At 42.8% G+C, this 19,689-nt stretch overlaps 1 protein-coding gene across 2 annotated transcripts in view; it reads left to right on the top strand.

Annotated features, from left to right (window-relative positions):
• The window catches only part of Ptprg (protein tyrosine phosphatase receptor type G), a 676,813-nt gene that overhangs the window by 642,870 nt on the left and 14,254 nt on the right, over window positions 1-19,689 (top strand). For both annotated transcript variants that reach the window (XM_041662359.1, XM_041662358.1), the window contains 10 exons: window positions 1,653-1,749; window positions 5,599-5,681; window positions 5,871-6,005; window positions 6,979-7,113; window positions 8,930-9,102; window positions 10,668-10,803; window positions 11,340-11,486; window positions 13,997-14,090; window positions 14,921-14,997; window positions 15,501-15,629. In XM_041662359.1, coding sequence (XP_041518293.1) covers window positions 1,653-1,749; window positions 5,599-5,681; window positions 5,871-6,005; window positions 6,979-7,113; window positions 8,930-9,102; window positions 10,668-10,803; window positions 11,340-11,486; window positions 13,997-14,090; window positions 14,921-14,997; window positions 15,501-15,629 — 1,206 coding nt within the window. The remainder of the gene's footprint in view (window positions 1-1,652; window positions 1,750-5,598; window positions 5,682-5,870; window positions 6,006-6,978; window positions 7,114-8,929; window positions 9,103-10,667; window positions 10,804-11,339; window positions 11,487-13,996; window positions 14,091-14,920; window positions 14,998-15,500; window positions 15,630-19,689) is intronic.

Raw genomic sequence — 19,689 nt, 5'->3', positions numbered from 1 at the left:
CACCCTTTCCCTGGAAGATGTGGACTGACTTGACACCTTCGGAGTCTTGTCTTCCGGGACAGCTGGGAAGACCTTCAGTTACGAAAAGTTAAATACGAGCTTCTAGGCATTGGAAACTCAATAATCTGAACAGATCATGACCCTTCATTTTTATACCTTAGGTTATTTGACTGCAGAGTTCCTCTTCATGGAGAGGGGACTGCTCGCTAGGAAGTACTTTGAGGTTTTATGAGACAGTCTGCCCCCTGTATTCACTACATCCCTGCCCTTGATGTAGCTGCTATGGACACATGCATAGCTCTTCAGGGGCTATGTGGGAAACACAATAATCTGCGTGTGTACAACATCCCCTGGCACTTTTGTGACCTTGCGCCTGCTCTTAGTAGCAGCTACGCACTGCTAATGGCTTCCTTAACTAGTTGGCTCCAGTATTTCTTCGTGTGTGAAGCATCCAGGGTAGAAGAACCCAGCTTTTTCAGCAGCTTCATATTGAGCTAAGAGATGAGGCTTCTATCTGGGGCCGAGGCGGTGGTGCAGAGCTGCCTCTGCTGTCTCTAGTGCAAGTTCAGTTGACCAAATCCAGAGCCAACACTTCATCAGGACAAACGATGTCTGAGCCAGTCAAGATAATTAGTCGGCCGAGCAAGACTGTCCTGTCAAATAGACATTTTAGCATGGAGGGTTCTAACTATGAAATGAGGCCATGCGGCCTCCAAGCACATTGCAAATCCTGGTGCTTTTGTCCTTCTTGGAAATTCCTGTGCTTCCTTTAAGACTGAAGTGAATTGCTATGTCCTATTTTAAGCCTCCCTCAGTTCCTCTATTTTTGTTCCCATATTTTTTTTCAGGCCTCTTCTCTGTTGATCACATTTGGCTAACAATCTTTTTTTTTTTTCTCTTATAGACTGTGACTTATTTAGAAAGAGATATTCTTTTGTATCTCAGCACTCCAAAATTGATACTGTTTTGTACCATCCCAACTCCAGGTACAAACCGGAATAAAGTAGATGAGCGATGAGCTCGTAAGGAACGAGACCATCCCTAATTCACACTGTTCCTGTGTTTGTGATCGTTACAGCAATTTTCAGATCTGAATGAGTTCGAGGAAGCAATGGCACTGTAGGGACTGGGCTGATAGCTATATCTGTGTGTGTATAGAGGAAGGGAGGAATTGCACCACATAAGATGAGGTCAGATAATAAGAAGTGCCACATTGGGTGGTGTCGTCATAATACAAGCACCATAAAGTGTATTTAGACAAACATAGCGTGGGCCTGTCACTCAACACGACCTAGCGGTGCCTTCAAGATACATGGGAAGCATCAGTATTGAGGCTGTGTCCAGTGTAAAAGGTCACAGTGCTTTGCAGAATGAAGCAGAGGGACACCGTAAAATGACAACGTTAAACTTTGTCCCGTGTAATGTTCTGTCCTGGATCTGACTGGCTCGCTCTTGGTCTGTTTCTTCCACCATGTTTCAGCAGAGGAGTATGTGCTACAGTGTTGCATAGCTTCCCTATCACTAGGCCGTAAGAATTCAGTTACAGCATGCAGCATACATATAGCCTATGCTGACAGAATGCTGCGTGATATGTGGCGGCGGCTCCATTTAGTTTCCAGCGTGTCTAAAACCTTGTCATTCTTCTCCTTTAGGAAGTCCAGCGCTGTACAGCTGATATGAACATCACTGCAGAACATTCCAATCACCCAGACAACAAGCACAAAAACAGATATATCAACATTTTAGCATGTGAGTAATTGAAACGATCTTCAGCGGTGGGAGAATTCAGTCTTTGCCCTGCAGGGAAAGCCAAAGAGTCAGAATTGCTCCACCCAGAGAGGCTGGCGTTTGAAAGCCAGTCTCTCACGAGGTAGATGCAGCGTGGGCCATCAGAGCTTCGAGGGAGCCATAAGCTAACCAAAAGAAATTCTTCCGAGCTTTTGTATTTTCACGTGAGCTGAGGTCATGTCAAATCTTGGGAGACAAAGCCTGAATATCATGGGGCTATCCTGACTTTGTTTTTAACCAGTGGGAGGCGGGTCTTTTTAATACAGATTTGGAGAACTGAATCGAATAAGCCTAACATCAGAACGGGTTAAAGTTATAGCTACAGGGGAATAGGATTTGAACATGGAGGGACCAATTTCATTACCTTCTGTAGTAAGAACCACATTACACAGACTTTTAATTGGACCGCTTAAAGTTTGAACACTGCTGTGGATAGTTTTTGAATAAAATGTTGAGATTGTCTACATGCCATTCGGACTGTCCTTTCACAGATGTTGGAACCACAGTCTAATGTTCAAGTATTTCTAGCAACAAGAAACCCCATGGCTGTTAAAAGACACCATTTCCCCCTGAAATCCATTACTACTTTCTAGCTCTCGTTATTTGGATTTTCTGGACAGTCCCTGTGGATGGACTCACATGTGAAACCTGTGTATCTGGCCTCTCACATTAGCACCCTTTCAGACTCATCCATGTTGCACTGTGTATCAGTGACTCCATTGTTAATACTCCAATTACATGCATAAGGGATATCTTGCTAGGTGTTTGGATTTTATCCAACTTGGGTCTTTAAGAACAATGTCGTTCGCAGACAAGGCTTTTCTGTAGAAATGTTTCCTTCCTTCTTGGGTACATACATAGAAGCAGAGTTGCTGGTTTATGGATGAACCTGTGTTCAACTTTAGGAGAGCTGACTGGCTTTTTTCAGAGTGGCTGTGCTGGGCTTCATTCTCACTGGCAGTGACGTAGAGGTCCAGCGACCTCACGCTTTGACAGAAGCACCCTATTTTGTTTTTGTTTTTTGAGGGGGGGGTGGGTCTTAGTGATGGTTTGAGGTGGGAACCTCTGATGAGCATTTTTCTCGTGGTTGCCTAAGTGGTCAGTGGGATCAGTACATTGCTTAACGCTCATTGGCCCATCTGTATATCTTCTTTTGGAAAAAAAAAAATCTGTTCTCATCTTTTACTTTTTCGTAGCTGAATTTTATCTCTTTACTGTTGAACTTTGTATATTGTGGGATTCCATATAGTTCTGCTTATTCTTTGCATTATCTTTTCCCTTTTTGTTTTTGTTGTTGTTGTTTTCATTTTTGAGGCAGGGTTTTTCTGTGTAGCCCTGGCTGTCCTGGAACTAGCTTTTGTAAACCAGGCTGGCCTCAAATTCACGGAGATTCAAATGTCTCTGCCTCCTGAGTGCACCACCACTACCCAGACTATCTTTCTTAATGGTGCTCTCTAAAATCTTCAAAAGTCCATCTTCCAAAGTTTGTCAATATCCAGTTTAACCTGGTGTTAGTGTTGGTGGTGGTTTTAGAGTCATATTAGGAAGGAAAACCATGCCAAGTTTACTGCTGTGTTCTCCTCTTGAAATTTTCATGGTTTCAACACTCTTGTTTAGGTCTTTGATCCATTTTGATTGTGTTTTTTGTGTTCTTCATTTTGTTGCATAAGGGTATCTATTTGTCTGTGGTTTAAGATTTAGGGCTTTCTCCTCAATGAATTGGCTCAGCTCTCTTATGGACAGTTAACTTACTGTAAGGTAATGAGTTGCTTCTGGCTGCTGGATTCTATTCCTGGTGCTGTCTGCGTTCATTCTCCTGCCAGCTCTGCACTGCCGTAATTATGGGCAGTTTGGTGGCAAAGTTTTAAATTGGAAACTCAGATTCCTCTGTTCAGGCTGTCTCAGCCCCTTGCATTTTCATATGAATTTTAGCACTAGACTCGTACTTCCTAATCTGGGGCCAGGATTCTGATGGAGAGTGAACTGAGTGTGGGATGGATTTGAGAACCATTGCCATTTCAGTATTGTCTTGGGGCCTTCGTGAAGGTGGATGGTTTTCACTTAGGCCTTCCTATTTCTTTCAACTATGGTTTACGCTCTCATTGCACAAGCTTTGGCTTCCTCTGTGAAGTTTACTCCTGCTTTGTTGTTTTGGGGTTTTCTTTTTTGCTTTTGGAGATTTATTTATATGAGCATGGGTATATCTGCCTGTGTGAATGTCTGCACCATGTGCATGCAGTGCTCACAGAGGCCAGAAGAGGGCATCAGATTCCCCTGGAACTGGAGTCACAAGAACTTGTAGGTTCTTGGGATGGCACTCCAGTCCTCTCTATAAGAGTAAGAAGTGTGTTCAACCACTGAGCCATCTCTTGGTCCACCATATTTTTTTTTGATGCTTGTTGCAAATGAAAATGCTCCGTGTATAGAAGTACAGTTGATTTTTGTATATTGATTGTATTTCATGAAGCGCTGTTAGACCCAGTCATCCTAAAAGATCATTTTTGGGAACCCCTTTGGGCTTAAATATATTGGATCATATTGTTTATTAATAGAGATAGTTTTACTTGTCCTAATTTCTAAAAAAAAAAACAAGTTGTTCTTGAGTAGAACTGTTGGTCTCATTTATGTGAATGAGTAAAGAGGAGGGAAAAGGTGCAAAAAAAATGCCTTTTCTTTCTCTTCTCGTCTGTGCATGAATCAGATTTCACAGCATATTTGGCTGACCTATTCAAGGTAGCTCACAGCTGTGAACTTTTATCTATAGACATGGCCTTTTTTAAGAGTCAGGCAAGAGCACACATAATGTCATCCTCAACACACAGCAATCAGAAAGTAGGTGACAGAATCCGAGAGAAAACCAATGCAGCATTTGTATGATGCACACAGGAATTGTGTTGTTTGTCTAGACAGAGTCCGTTTGTGTATCCCTGGCTGGCTTAGAACTTGCTGTGTAGATCAGGCTGTTCTCAAACTCACAAAGATCCACCTGCTTCTGCCTCCTGAATGCCACCATGCCCAACTGAAAGTTTTTTGCTGGAAGACCATCATCTCTGCTTTACAAGTTCAGAGAGTTGGGTTTTTATGTTCTAGCCACTCATATTCTGTACATACTACCTGCCACATTCATCTACCCCTTTGCTCATGACTTTATATAGCCAAGGACACCAAAGAACTGTCACAGAAACCAGTAGGATCAGATCCTGAATGTGCCAGATTCACGATACAGGATAAGCTCTGGTTCGTTCCCTTCATTTGGTCCTGGGGAGTTGCCTAGACTTCAACCTCACAGAGCAGTGAAATACCCTAAAGACTATATAAACTTCATTAAAGTCACTTCATAAAAACATTGTTTAAACTTTTTTCATACAACATATTTTGATCATACTCTTTTTTTCTCCTCTAACTTTTCCCAACATCCTTATCCACACAGCCTCATGAGTTCTTGTGTCTTGTGTTCTTGTGCACTCTCTCTCTCTTTCTCTTTCTCTCTCTCTCTCTAAATTTATAGTACTAGGAAGAGGATGAAAGAATGGATAATCAAAAGCCCGTGAATTTTCTTTTGAAATAGAAAAATGAAATTTTGGCATATTGTGCAATTTCTAGCAGTTTCATGAAAACTGGTAAAGACTGTTATTTATGCTCCTCGGGCCCTCTCTGGGACAGCTGCGCCCGTGCAGTGTTGGGATGGCATTGAAGCTGTACTCAGTAGCTGTTCGTCGCAGCACCTGGTTGCCATGTGCATGTTAAGGATGCTGCCGGTTGTTGCTGGTTCTAATTCTACGTTTTGTTTTTGTCTTTTATTCTCTGTAGATGATCACAGCAGGGTGAAGTTAAGACCTTTACCAGGAAAAGACTCTAAGCACAGCGACTACATCAACGCAAATTATGTCGATGTAAGTCAGAAAAGCTCTTACACTGCTTCTAGAGAATGGACGCCTGTGGCGGAGGGGGTGGGTGTCTTGCACCACTACACGGAAATGTCTCTCCAAACATGGCCTGTGCCACTTGGAAGGTACTTCAATTATTAACTGGTCTTCTGTGATACCACTTTCATCTCACTTTGTGCTGTGTCATCTTTGAAGGGTTACAACAAAGCAAAAGCCTACATTGCCACCCAGGGACCTCTAAAGTCTACATTCGAAGATTTCTGGAGGATGATCTGGGAACAAAATACAGGAATCATCATCATGATTACAAACCTTGTGGAAAAAGGAAGGGTGAGAGCCTCTTTTTTTACTCTCTTTGCATTTTGTGAATGAAAGTGAATTAAACACCTGCTGTGGGAAGGAAAGTGCACAGGTGTAGAAAATAGACCTGCTCTCTTCTGCACATGGGATTGCTCATGTTCTCTGCAAGAGCTAAGGCATCACGAGTGCAAATTAATATGAAACATAGGCATGTTGTAGGGCTGCATTGATAACACAGGCATGTTGTAGGGCTACACTGATGACATAGGCATGTTGTAGGGCTACACTGATGACGTAGGCATGTTGTAGGGCTACACTGATGACGTAGGCATGTTGTAGGGCTACACTGATGACGTAGGCATGTTGTAGGGCTACACAGGCGTGTTTTAGTGGTGCAGTGACAGATGAGTGCATCCTGTAGTGTGGAAATTTTATGGAAGCCCCTGTTTGAGATGAGTTTAGCAAGAGAAAGAATGTACAGAATAAGAGATAGCAGAAACCAGGGATGTTGGGAAATGCTTGGTGTGAGAAAGACACTCAGGAACACGGAGGCTAACGTGATGACCATCATGAAAAAGTGTAGTTGAATGCGTTGTATTCTTAGTTTGTGGAGATGGTGCTGATCGGGTGTCTCAGGACCCTTGACTTTGGAGTCTCAGTTTTGCTGGTGACCCAATCTTGTAACAGATTTCCAGCCTGGCTTCTGTAAGCCCAGCCCAGATGGCACTTAAAACTATTCTGTATCACAGTCTACTCATACTTTGTACAAGGTTCCCTCATAATCTCTCTCTCTCTCTCTCTCATGTGTGCTGATCATATTTACTGGCCCATTTCTCAGATAATGTTGCACAAACTTATCCCAAGTCATGAACTTCTTCAGAGGTCACACTAACCTTTAAGCATTTCGGCCTATACTTTTCTTTTTTAGTTTAAAAAAAATTGAAAATTATTATCTGTGTCTTAATACTGTTGTTTGAAAATCCTCCTTTTTTCCTTTTTGCAGAGAAAATGTGATCAGTATTGGCCGATGGAGAACAGCGAGGAGTATGGCAACATCATTGTCACTCTGAAGAGCACAAAAGTACACGCCTGCTATACTGTCCGGCGTTTTTCGGTCAGAAACGCAAAAGTGAAAAAGGTGCGTGTGCACGCTGGGCGAGCTGTCTGGAGACGCCTGCACACCCAAGGCGAATCCAAGCTTTTAGGACATTTTTCACAACTCTTTCTTTCTTTCTTTCTTTCTTTTTCTTTCTTCCTTCCTTCCTTTTTCTTTCTTCCTTTCTTCCTCTTTCTTCCTTCCTCTTTCTTTCTTTCTTTCTTTCTTTCTTTCTTTCTTTCTTTCTTTGTCTCAAAAATAAATAGAGCTCAGCCTGGCCTCAAAGTGGCTGTATAACTGAGATCCTTGAGTGAGTCCTCCCATCTACACCTCTGAGCACTAGATTCCAAGCTTCCGCTACACTACTAGGTTTACCTAGTGCTAAGGATGTGACCCGGGGCTCTACCCACTGAGCTCTGTGGCCCTGTACCTCTTTGCCCAATGTCTGTGTGTCACATGAAAGGTGTTGGCAAAGTGCATGAGACCCATTAGGGCCTCTAGCTGGCTCCTCTGTCTTCACAAACCTAACTTTGTGTCGTCGGAAGTCGAGAATACAGCACGTCCCATGGTACCTGTCCATTGGTTGCTGTTTCCTGACAACTTGACTGCAGTGTTTCCCAAACTGTATCCCAAGGAATTCTAATCCTGCAAGACGGGTATTTAAAACTCATCCTCCGCTGTTCATGAGGAATGGAAAGAGGCTGCTACATAATATGTATCTGCTTTTAGGAAGGGACAATGAACACAAGTGACCATCATGTTTGAGTTCGTGTTTGGTCATGTGACTTACCCATACCATCTTTTTCTATGAACTCGTAGTATTCCAAGAATCACGATGTGGAAATACTGCTTTCAAGTTATCTCAGTTTCTTTCCCCCACAAATCCCCTGTCACAACAAGAGTCACCACAGCAATATTTTGGAATCTAAATAGCAGCTCAGTGAGAAAGTACAGTTGCGACGCAGTCTTGAGTCTGACAGTTGTCTGAAGCAGTGCTGTTTGATTTCCATTGGCATCTCAGAGAATGTAGTCCTAAGGAAACCCACATTTAGGCAGCTCTAAAGCCCACGGATAGCCCAGGGTTAGCAGCCCTTCCTCAGTGTGGCTATGATTAGCGCTAGGCACTGTTTTAAATCAGCAGCAGTATGTGGTCTTTATTGTTGAGATTCTGGGTGATTCAAGCCAGTCAATAATCATTCTAAAATTTAGAGAGATCCAAGGCATCCATAACGTACTTAAACAGGCCCAGTTACCCTGCTTTGATAGGAGCTTAAGTGAGAGAAAGCAATAGGAACTCGGGGTGCTCTGTGTTTGACCAGTGCCTAACAGGTCGTCCACGTGGATTGGTGAGATTAGGAAAAGTTGGCTCCTAGATAAAAACCCACTCAGTAGAAGTCACCTGTGAGAGTGACAGAGAAGCAAGGCTGGGCCCCAGGCTCTCGAGCGCCAGGTTCTATCAACATTTCTGGCTTTCCCTCAATTCTTGGAGAGTGGGTGGCAGTAAGGAACCCTGGCTTGGGGTATCCAGACTGAGTGTAAGGAAGAAATGGGAATGGCAGATGGAAGCAAAGCAGACCATTAGGCAGCAAGTCAGGAAAAGCAGGCTTTGTGGGAGAGTTCAAAGTGCTCTGTATTGTCTAAGTCCAAAAGCCTGATGTTGTTCAACGTTCATTCTCGGAGCGATTTTATTCTTCTCTTCTGAGCGCTCTGGATGTGGCCATGCAACATGGAAGTCGGTCACAAACAGGAAATAATTTGAGAACTGAGATCCAAGGTCATGTTTCCTGACAGCTTTGTACTATTCTCATCCAGGAGCTAACCCTCAAGCTTCAAGGTGTCTTTTTATACTTTCCTCCAGGGCCAGAAGGGGAACCCCAAGGGTCGTCAGAACGAGAGGACGGTGATTCAGTACCACTACACACAGTGGCCTGACATGGGAGTACCTGAGTACACCCTCCCGGTCCTGACCTTTGTGCGGAGATCATCAGCGGCACGGGTACCAGACATGGGCCCCGTGCTGGTGCACTGCAGGTAGGGCCAGCATGGAGAGATGAAGCTGGGGGTGTGGGCCCATGCTGGTACATTGCAGGTAGGGCCAGCGTGCAGAGTGCGGATGTGGGCCACGTGCTGGTGCAGTGCAGACAGGGCCAGTGTGCAGGGTAAGATGAAGCTGGGGATTGGAGCCCTGTGAATTCCACCTGTGCTCAAACGAAGCATAGAGAGAGTTCGTGTGGCCCATGTCCTCTATGAACACGGCAGAGGGGAAGCACGGTGCAATTATGAATAACTATAAGTTCGTCACATGGAAGCATCACCTGAAAAAGAAGTCAAAAAAAGAACTGTGTAGCTTTGAGGAAAAACTGACTGATTTAATATCTAGTTTTTCTGAAATGTTCTTGGTAAGCTCCTACAACTGTAGGGAAACTGTGGGCTCCACCTAAGAAGATTGGAATATAAATGAGAAGGTTCCATAGCATGTATTTAGGACATAGATGAAAGGTTCTTTCAATTTTCTAACTTATATGTGCTACCTAAATGACCTCTTACAAAAACGCTTGAAAAAGTTCATATTTTCTCTAAACAAAACTCTTTAAAAAATTGTCTTCTCTCTGAACAAGCTAGAATTTTCTCTGAACAAAAACTCTTGGAAAAAAATTGTGTTTTCTCTGAACAAACTAAAACAACTTTGGATGGTTGTTTAGATGTCTTCACTGCCTGTTTCGTGTGTTCATGAAAGTGCAGCCATGGCCTCCTCTATTTTAGTGTTCAAGTTACTTATTCTGTGCCTAACATTGCATAGCTTCTCAGCGTTTGCTAAGCATTTCTGTGGGGCTGTTCTTATAATATGCTTTAACAAAACAAGACATTTTCAGGAGCTGAGACACATCCCGCGTTTAAAGCCTTATGAGAACGCTACCTTTTTGCTAACCCATTTTGCAACTACCAATGAAAAACAGTCTGCCAAACTGCCTGGGTATTGTGCTCGATGAGGAACCTCCTGGAGGCATCCTCCCAAAACAAGCTTGCCATTCGGTACTACAGATTCCAGAGCTTCTTGGCTATCTTTTAAAATATGAATTAGGAAAAATAACTACAGGGAGCCAAATTTTCTGGGCATAGCATTGACCTTTTCTAAAAGGAAATACTCCATCATAGAGTTTTCTACTACCAACACTAGTTGCATGAAGCAGAGGCAGGCAGAGAAGGTTGTACGCAAAAGGGATTTTAGTCAAAGGGTAAGTTTCCAGGTTCAGTAAGAGTCATAGGACCTACCTGCCAGGCCTCAGCTGACTGCTTTGTGGGTGAAGATGGCTGCTGTCCAGTACCTCCAGCTCCATTCCTCCCTTAGAACTGCAGGGAAAGCTGAGATGGCCCCTGTGTCTCAATTGTCCTCGCAGAGTAAAAGGCATTCTGTGTTCTTCATTGAGGCTAGATGGTGCAAAGTGTTCAGGCGATATCTATATGAATAGAATAGTCTAGGTCATTTCTAGTAGGCGATCAGGAAAACGGGCTATTTCTTAGCGTGGGAGCTTTTACGTTTTTTATCTTTTGGTCAATGGTTGAAAACGCCGACTGAGTGCCTTCGTCTCTTCCAGCGCCGGCGTGGGCAGGACAGGCACCTACATTGTCATAGACAGCATGCTGCAGCAGATAAAGGACAAAAGTACAGTCAACGTCCTGGGATTCCTGAAGCACATCAGGACACAGCGTAACTACCTCGTCCAGACGGAGGTAAGGAGTGGCGGTCAGGACGTCCCAGCACCAGTTAGCGCGAGCTGAAGAGAAAGATGCATTCCCTTAGAACTTGAAGGAATACACGAACTTGTGCTTGAGATTTCTGGAGATGACGCTCTTTCTGAATCACAGCCTTCCCTCACTGTCTTACTGTCTAGACACCGGGGTCAACTTCAGTCAGGTCAAGTCATGCTCCCGATCCCAGGGAGTTAAGTTTAGTCTCTGGCAAACACGTGGGAAAAGTTGGATCTTGAGCCCTTTAGTGAACATGTGTTTGCAGCTGTGTGCTAATTATCACACCACCTGGTCTAGACAGGGTGGAGAAATACAGAGCTAAACTCAACGTGGGTCTCTACTCCATAGTAAATGACAGCTTATCAGCAAGCGAATATTGGGGTCACCATCTAGCGACAACAGCAGAGAAATGCACCGTAGGTTCCTGTTCAGGGAAGTGTTGGGCTCAAGTCAACCTTAGAAGTGGTAGCTGTCCCCGAGCAGATCCCCTCCATGACGGCCACACCTCGTCCTTGCAGGAGCAGTACATTTTCATCCATGATGCCTTGTTGGAAGCCATTCTCGGAAAGGAGACGGAAGTGTCTTCAAATCAGCTGCATAGCTACGTGAACAGCATCCTCATTCCCGGAGTAGGAGGGAGGACACGGCTGGAAAAGCAGTTCAAGGTGGGGCTCTGCATGGTGCCTTTAGTAAAGACAGGGAAGTAGTGGAAAATGCCCTGAATTTGGGTTATGTCTTCTTTTTATCTATGTAGATGCCGAAATAGATTACTGTTTCACTCTGTAGTGTAATGTGAAAGAAAGTTTGGAACGTGTGTGTGTGTGTGTGTGTGTGTGTGTGTGTGTGTGTGCTGATGTTCAAGCAGATGTGGTACAGCGCTTTATCTTCTTCTGAGCCATTGATGACTTTATCTGAATGCAGACACCATCCTCTAACCCGTTGACCTAAGACTTCCAGTCAGTTTTCTGGCCCCCAAAATACTGTGTTGTTGTTTTTTTTTTCTGGATACTCAGAAGTATTCAGTAGTACTTTTATTGAGAATGGTTGTGTGAGCCGGGAGTGGTAGCACATGCCTGTAATCTGAGCGCTCAGGCCGAGGCAGGAGGACCACAAGTTCAAGATCAGCTGGTACTGTAGAGTGAGAACCTATCAGAAAGAGAAAGTAGAGGGGAGGGGAGTGACTATCTGGATACATATTGTGATCAAAATTGGTGTCTTTGGAAAATCAGAAGGTCATCAGGAAACTTAAAGGAGTTGCTCCATAGTCAGATAAGCTTCACTCATTGTAATGGAACACAAGGCCCAGTGCTTGTTGAGACTTGCGGGTAGCTGAAGGGGAATGAGACTACCGAAGTCATTAACTGTCTCTTTCCCACACGGTCTTCCCATCGCCTGAGTGCTTCCCCCTTTCCTAGCCCCTCCCTGCCTTTCTAGTCTTTGCACAATGTTCTGCACACAATCTCCTCACTCCATAGCAGAATGGAAGGAATGGCTTCAGTCCAGGTTTTCACAGGAAAAACTTGCCCTAGACTCTGAAACCCTCATTGGAATCTCCGCTGGAGAAATGAGACAGCCAAACGAGTTATACGAAGTGGTATGAAATGAAAAAACAAATCAATTTTTACTGAGTTCAATCACAACACCAACTTCAAATTTCCTGTTCTCCTCTAAACAGCCTAACAACTGTGAAACCACTTTAGGTGATTAGACGGCACCGTGTTCGTTTAAATGTGAAAAGTGGGTATCACAAAACATGGCATACCAAAGTTATTTTTAAAATTTTCCTTTGTTTTTCATTTCTGGTATATTTGATGATTTCAGAGTTTAGGGAAAGTTTGAATGTGAAAACAAAGAGGGACAAATTCATCTCATTTTGTCTATCTTGACACAAATGAAAACCTCTTTACATAAGGGCCAGAAAATAGAATCAGAGGATAATAAGCATCCCTACATTAAGAATCGAAAGTCCAAAATGCTTCAGAATCTAAACCTTTGTGATTGCCTCCATGATGTCATAAAAAGAAGTTCCATACCATGAAATTATTGTTTCATGCACAAAAGATATGTAAAAATACCATCATGCCATGATTTCTGTCCCTAAGATATCTAATTATATGTGTTAAAAGATACACAAGTAACAGACAGACTGCTCCCAAACATTAGCTCTTGATCTGTGTTTCTTTGTGTACACTTTTAAAAGATCTCACAGAAGAAACTTTCAAAACTTGGAAAGAAGCCAGGCAGTTGGCTCTTTTAAGACACTAGCCCTTTGCAGAAACTCAAAAAATGAAAAGACCATCTATGGCCCAGTACAGTGGCAGTAAAGCACCTGGAGAGATTGTCCTCATGTGTTTCATACAGATAGAATGCCTGCTCTCCTTTCTGCTGATCACACCATGTGATACAATGGTAACGTATTAATACAATGTAACGCCACGTAATACATACACTTAACAGCTCTGATGTTTTCTTCAGTGGCGTAATCACTGGTGAAGCTTAAATAACCTTCCACTCATGCTTGTGCAAGAAACACCAATTAAACACACTAGTAGGGGAATTTGTTGTGACACAAAAAAAAAAAAGACTCAACAGCACCAGGAGGATGGTAAGAGGGTTGTAGGGGGTGAAAATGATTAAAATATATTATAGACATGTATTAAAATGTCAAAGATTTGTAAAACTAAAACAGAACACAGAAAGCTGCTCAGCCTAGTTACATAAACTGGAAGCGAAACACTTCTGTGGTGTAAGGTTAAAAGCCTGCCATCAACAGAAATGTGCAGAGAATCTGTTTAGGTCTTTATCCTCAAGAGGTATGATTATATCTTAAATTAAGTAATATTACAGTATAGATTTGACTCGTATATGCTATTGAAAAATTGTAGACAAAATTCCCAATAGCAGTGCCATCGACAGAAACGTCACAGTGTTCAGTAAATACCCCATACACGGTACCTTCATTCCTGACCACTAGAGTCTGCCAGCAGACACAAGTTAAGGACACACTCAAGCCAGCAAAAGAAGGCCCATGAGTGAAACATGAATGTTTTTTGGGATACAAAAATATTCTTCCTGCCTAATAGTCTGGATGGTGGTTGATATAGTCTTCCAAAGTTTCAAGCAGGCACTAGCAATTGTCCCTGGGACTAACGCCCAAAATGCTGCTCCTTCCCAGCTCATCACTCAGTGTAATGCAAAATACGTGGAGTGCTTCAGTGCCCAGAAGGAGTGTAACAAGGAGAAGAACAGGAACTCTTCCGTCGTCCCAGGTGAGACTTTAGCTTCGCGGTTCGTTCAGTGAGCGGACATTTTAAAACTAGATTCACGTATTGTGCAAGACGTGGTGTCGTCAGTCCGATGAAAGGCATGTAGAAGCAGTGACTTTAGACACCGGCAGGTCGCTTGACCTATCTGACATGAAACCTAGTTTTGATTTACCTCAAAATGCCACCATATTTCAACGTGAGAGAGTGATGATAAAGCTAGCATCCCTGTGGCATTAAGACTTTGGGTCTTCGATTAATCAGCACTAATTGGACTCATTAGAACTGTATCATTAAATTAGCTCTTGAGAGCTGGGCCCTGTTGGTCTTTGGTGACGCTTGTATACCTAACTAGGACTTAGCAGGGAATACTTTGTAAACCCCATAAACACGGGCATTTGTTGATCATTGGATAATGAATGTTGAATATTGGTATCTCTATTGAAAAGGGTCACTGCTCTCTACACCCTTCATGCAGAGAAGGACACCGAGATGTTGACAGAGAAGAGCAAAGTACAGTATATTAGCGATGCTGTAGCAGCATAAAAAACCAGGGTCAGGTTATCTGAAACGCTTTTCCGTGTTTATGCCCTAATAGGCTATGAAAGCCTTTCCTACAGTTCAATTCTTATCCTATAGTGTGTGACCCGTGTCCCCAGGGAAATTTTCATTTTATGCCCTCCTTACCAGATAACACTTAAGCGTGTTTAAATACACCAGTCATAGCAAGGAGCCGGGGAGACATGCCATTCACCAGCGTAGCGCCTAGGAGGAATTGCGGTTTCCTTTGAACAATCAGGCAAATGTGGTGTTATTGTTTCTTTCCATATGATAAGCCGAGCGCGCTCGAGTGGGACTTGCACCGTTGCCCGGAATGAAAGGAACAGATTACATTAATGCTTCTTACATCATGGTGAGAGTCAACCGTTAACACCTTTCAGCTTAATTGGCTGTATTTACGATGAAGGAGTACATACCACCCCTGGGACTGAGTTCATTTTTCCAAGTAATTTCTCAATGTGTAACATCAAAAGTACAGAAATTTCTGTGCTTGGAACTTTTAATAAAAGATGCCTAAAGGGTGGGAATACAAAAAAAATTCTAAATTAAGCAAAAGGCTTCTTAAGGAATTAATTTTATTGTTAATTCGCCCAACTAGCCTTTAAATACATGTTGAAATTGCTGTTAAGTAAAAACAGCAGGGGCAGCTTGGAAGTGAATTGCATGTGGAGAGAAAATTGTCTGCATAATATTCACAGAAGTACAACTTAAAATTAGCCACACGGACCGAATGCCTCTCTCCGTTTTTTTAGCGTAGCCAAAATAATGCTGCCTTGTTGCATGAACGTATTTTACCACCCCAAAGTGCTAGCGATAACATCCGTAGTCACTGCTCCTCCCTCTCCCTCACCGAAGGGCTACTACAGAAGCAATGAATTCATTATAACCCAGCACCCTCTGCCGCACACGACGAAAGATTTCTGGAGGATGATCTGGGATCACAACGCACAGATCATCGTCATGCTGCCAGACAACCAGAGCCTGGTGAGTAGGGACACATCTGCTGCCCGCCAGCGAGCCCACAAAGCCACAAACATGCGTTACTGTCATACCTTGCCATGGGCTGCTGTGTCTGTATGCTAAGAAGGGCGTCTTCATAGGACTGCCCCTCAATCTTGATTCCCCCGTGCTGTTTGTACTGCTCTTCAGCCACGCTGTACTGGATAAAGGCTTTGAAAACATCCTTTTAGGAAACTCCTTCATATGACTTCACACTGACTTCTTAGCCAGTGCATGGTACTTTCAGAAAATGGGTAACTTTCTTCATGTATGGTGTATGTCCCCGTGTTTACCTTGCATGAATTAAGTTATTTAATAGCTGGAGAAACTGAAAGAATGACCTTGTCCAAGAGCATGCAATAATAATTAGACTCGGATTTGTCCCTAAGTCATCTGTCCATGCTTCTGATCATTTTACGGTCCCGTCGAACCACATCAGAGCACTGGGTCTCAGCTAAGGGCTAGTAGTGTTTCCATCCACAGTCAGGTCTACAGTGGAGACGAGGGAGAGGCTGCTTACATCCATCCTATGGAGAGGGTTTAAGCCACTAGTTTTTCCGTCCCTTAGTCCTTCTCTGTTAAGATTCTGTATAGGAGATGGGAAAGCACATTTAAAAACAGAATTCCATGTTTCTGTTTATATCTCATGCATATATATGTTTCAGAATTAGGTGCATCTTTAAAAAGGTATTCTGTGAACATGGAACCTGCAAGATTAAACAGAAGTTTCTAATTAAGGAAGACCAGCCTGTGGTTGAACCCCTAGGCAATATTTGGCCATTTGTCCAGCCAATAGGAACGTCTATGCTGCCGTGCTTTGCTCTAGCTCCAGGGTCCAAGGCTGCTTCTGTAGGACAGGATGGTAGCGAGGTTGAGAAGCTTTAGCTGAAGTGCAAGCGTTTCTTCCAATTAGCTGGCGGCAGCAGCCCGTTCTGGTTGGCCTATGGAAATGGAAGGCGTTTAGGGTTGAAACGTTCATTTCCTGGGTGAGTCAGTTAACAGAGGCCACTCACCACCAAGATTCCTCCCAGGGCTCATTTGTGTGGGAAAGCTAGGGAACAGTTAGACCCAACAAAGAGAACCATGTTGACCAGATAGAATCCAATGACTGATGTGGACAATGGCATCTCAGGATCTCTCTTCAGCCAGGCTACAAGACTACCTGAAGTTGACATCATTTTGTTGTGTTTTTACTACCACTAGAACTATACAGCACTCCAATTTTTAATTGACTTATAAGTCACTAATCTAATTAAAAAACAGTATTATCAATTCCTTTATATCTAGATAATCTTATACTTTTATATCTAGATGTTCATATCTTTATAGTTATTATATCTAGATAGTATTATATATTTATATCTAGGTAATCTCTAGAACTTGCGATATTGTAACAGATGGATCAAGACTTCAAGGTTTACCATCAGCTACAAAGTCTAGCCGGTACTCCATGAGGTGCTATCTGAAAAAAGATTTAATAATAAATAAATAAATGTATCAGTGAGAAGGAATGATGAACAACAGAGCAAGCAGTGTAAGACTCTGCGGGTCTTTATTTAGAGGGGAACCTGCGGAGAGGGTCTCTGTGGGAGTCGGCCTGTCTTGATCTTACAAGCTGGGGTAGGTATAGGACAGAAGGGAGGTGTAGAGAAGGAGGTGGGATTTTCCTTTTGGGCCCAAAGTTGGCCATTGATGGAGGAAGCCAGGAAATTGTCAGTTAAAGAATGCCAGGTGATCAATAAACATCTTTCATGGTAGCCGTTACTGGGGGTAGAGCAGCCAAAAATCCAGAAAAAATAGTTACATTACTACTGGATACTGAATTGCCATTGTTAAGGAATTTGTCTCAAATTAACAGATAGTATATATATATAAGTATACACACACACAAACACACACACGCCTGTTGAAATAAGAAGTCACTCTTGGATCTGGGACTGGAGTTCAGTTGATAGAGTGCTTGCCTAGCATGTTTGCAGCCTGGGTTTAATCCCCAGTACCACATAAAACTGTCTGTGACGTATGCCTGTAGTCTCAGTACTTGGAGAGCGAGAGACTGGGAGGACCAGGATTTCAAGGTCATCCTTGTTGCTGTGTAGCAAGCTCAAGTTCCCTCTGGGCAAAGATGAATTTAATTGTTCGATCTCTCAAGATGACTAATTGCTCCTAATTCAATGTCTGTATTCAGGAGGTTTTTTTTTTCCTGCCTTTGATCTCTTTGACACCTTTAAACAAACTATATCATCAGTTATTCCTATTCTGTCTTTTGATAGTACAGGCTTGTTTTTTCAGAGGTATGAAGGCATGGGTAAATAGAATAGTAATAAATTAATCTCCGCATAGTGGTTGGATTCTGATGTTTTTGTTCATCTTAACTATATATCCTGAATCCGTTTACAGGGTCATACTTCCATTTCCTCGAACAAAGCATAAGAAAACTCACGGTTGTTCCAGACTTTCTTTTGTATAGACTAAACTCAATTGCTAATCTGCTTCCCCTTATGCTGAGCTTTAAAAATAAGAATGTTCTTGGCAATAATCTATATTGAAGCTTGAAGGGGTGATAAGTCTCACTGGACTGCTGGCTCATTTCTGATGCATCATTGTGAGCCCAAACAAAGTCTTCTTGGTTGTGAATCTTACCCCTGACTTCTGGGATAGTAAGTAGGCATTCTCAGTAAGATACCCATGCAAACCTCCTTCCTGCAGGCAAGTGGGAGTTTCTCAGTTGAGCACATTAGAAAGAGCACATTATAAAGCCTCGTAATCTCATTCCATGGTCTCCTCCATTAGGGTTTTCTTAGGAAGCCATCATTTTCAGGGATAGAATTCAAGTACCAAGCCCGAATTTCTATTTTTAAACTTAAAATAGAGGAGCACGTAAAGCTTGCATGTTCCAGAGCTGAACGGCTTCTGTGTTACCCTCTCTTGAATCTGACACCACCAGGGTAGCTTGTCTGATAAAAGATGCCTTTTACCAAGGGCCTGCCTGCTGTGTGTGCACAGCCTCCTATCCAAAAGGTGCAGTCTTGTACCCTTTATCAGCAGCGTGATTTAGACAGTCTATGGACATCTCTGAGTGTGTCTTCATTTGTCAAGACAGATGGTACACATCCCATATCTAGTGGCTGTCACCCAAAACTTATAAAGAACTCTAAAAAGTGGGCAAAAATATGTTTTCAAGTATGACATAAATGATAAGCAGGTATGTACAAAGATACTAAGTGTTATTATCAATTCTCGTATAAAGTGCCACCTCCTATCAAAAGGGGTGACTTAAAAAAAACCAATAAATAGCAAATGTTGGTAAGGAAGAATAGTAACTCTTGCTGGTGTCGTACAACATGGCTGTAAACCCAGCACTGGGAAGGCAGAGGTAGAAAAATGAATGCAGGTTAAATGCCTAGTCTACAGCATGTTTAAGGTCTATATCTGTCTTTAAAGAAAAAGGAAAGAAAGACAACTCATTATACATTGGACTATAGACTAATACAACCATACAGAAAACGCTATTCAAGTTACTAAAGAAATATAAAACACCTGCTGGGCACACACTCCCGCCAAAAAGATAAGCATCATGTCTGTACCCCAGTGTTTTCTGTAGTGTTGTGCACCACAGTCAAAATAGAGAAACAACCTCAGTGTCTATACAGGGGCACGTTTTCTGGCCCTGGGAAAGAGTGAGGTCAAGTTTTTACCACAGATTGAGCTCAGAGAGCACTGAGCTAAGTTAAACAAGCCTACACAGGCTTCTTACACAGGAAGAAAACATTCTACAATCCTACTAAGGAAGCACAAAAGATATGGAGCTAACAAGATGGTAATCAGGGGCAGGGGTAGGTTGAAAGACACAAACTACAGATTTCTGTAGAATGAAGATATTTAGAGTTCATGTACTGTCTAAGAATTATAAAAATAAAATTGTGGGGCTGGAGAGATGGCTCAGTGGTTAAGAGCATTGCCTGCTCTTCCAAAGGTCCTGAGTTCAATTCCCAGCAACCACATGGTGGCTCACAACCATCTGTAAAGAGGTCTGGCGCCTTCT

The sequence above is a fragment of the Microtus oregoni genome, unplaced genomic scaffold (assembly GCF_018167655.1).
Source record: "Microtus oregoni isolate MIOR12 unplaced genomic scaffold, Mior012 000013F_ref0000133, whole genome shotgun sequence".
NCBI classification, from domain to species: domain Eukaryota; kingdom Metazoa; phylum Chordata; class Mammalia; order Rodentia; family Cricetidae; genus Microtus; species Microtus oregoni.
This window is presented reverse-complemented; position numbering and strand designations above follow the sequence as displayed.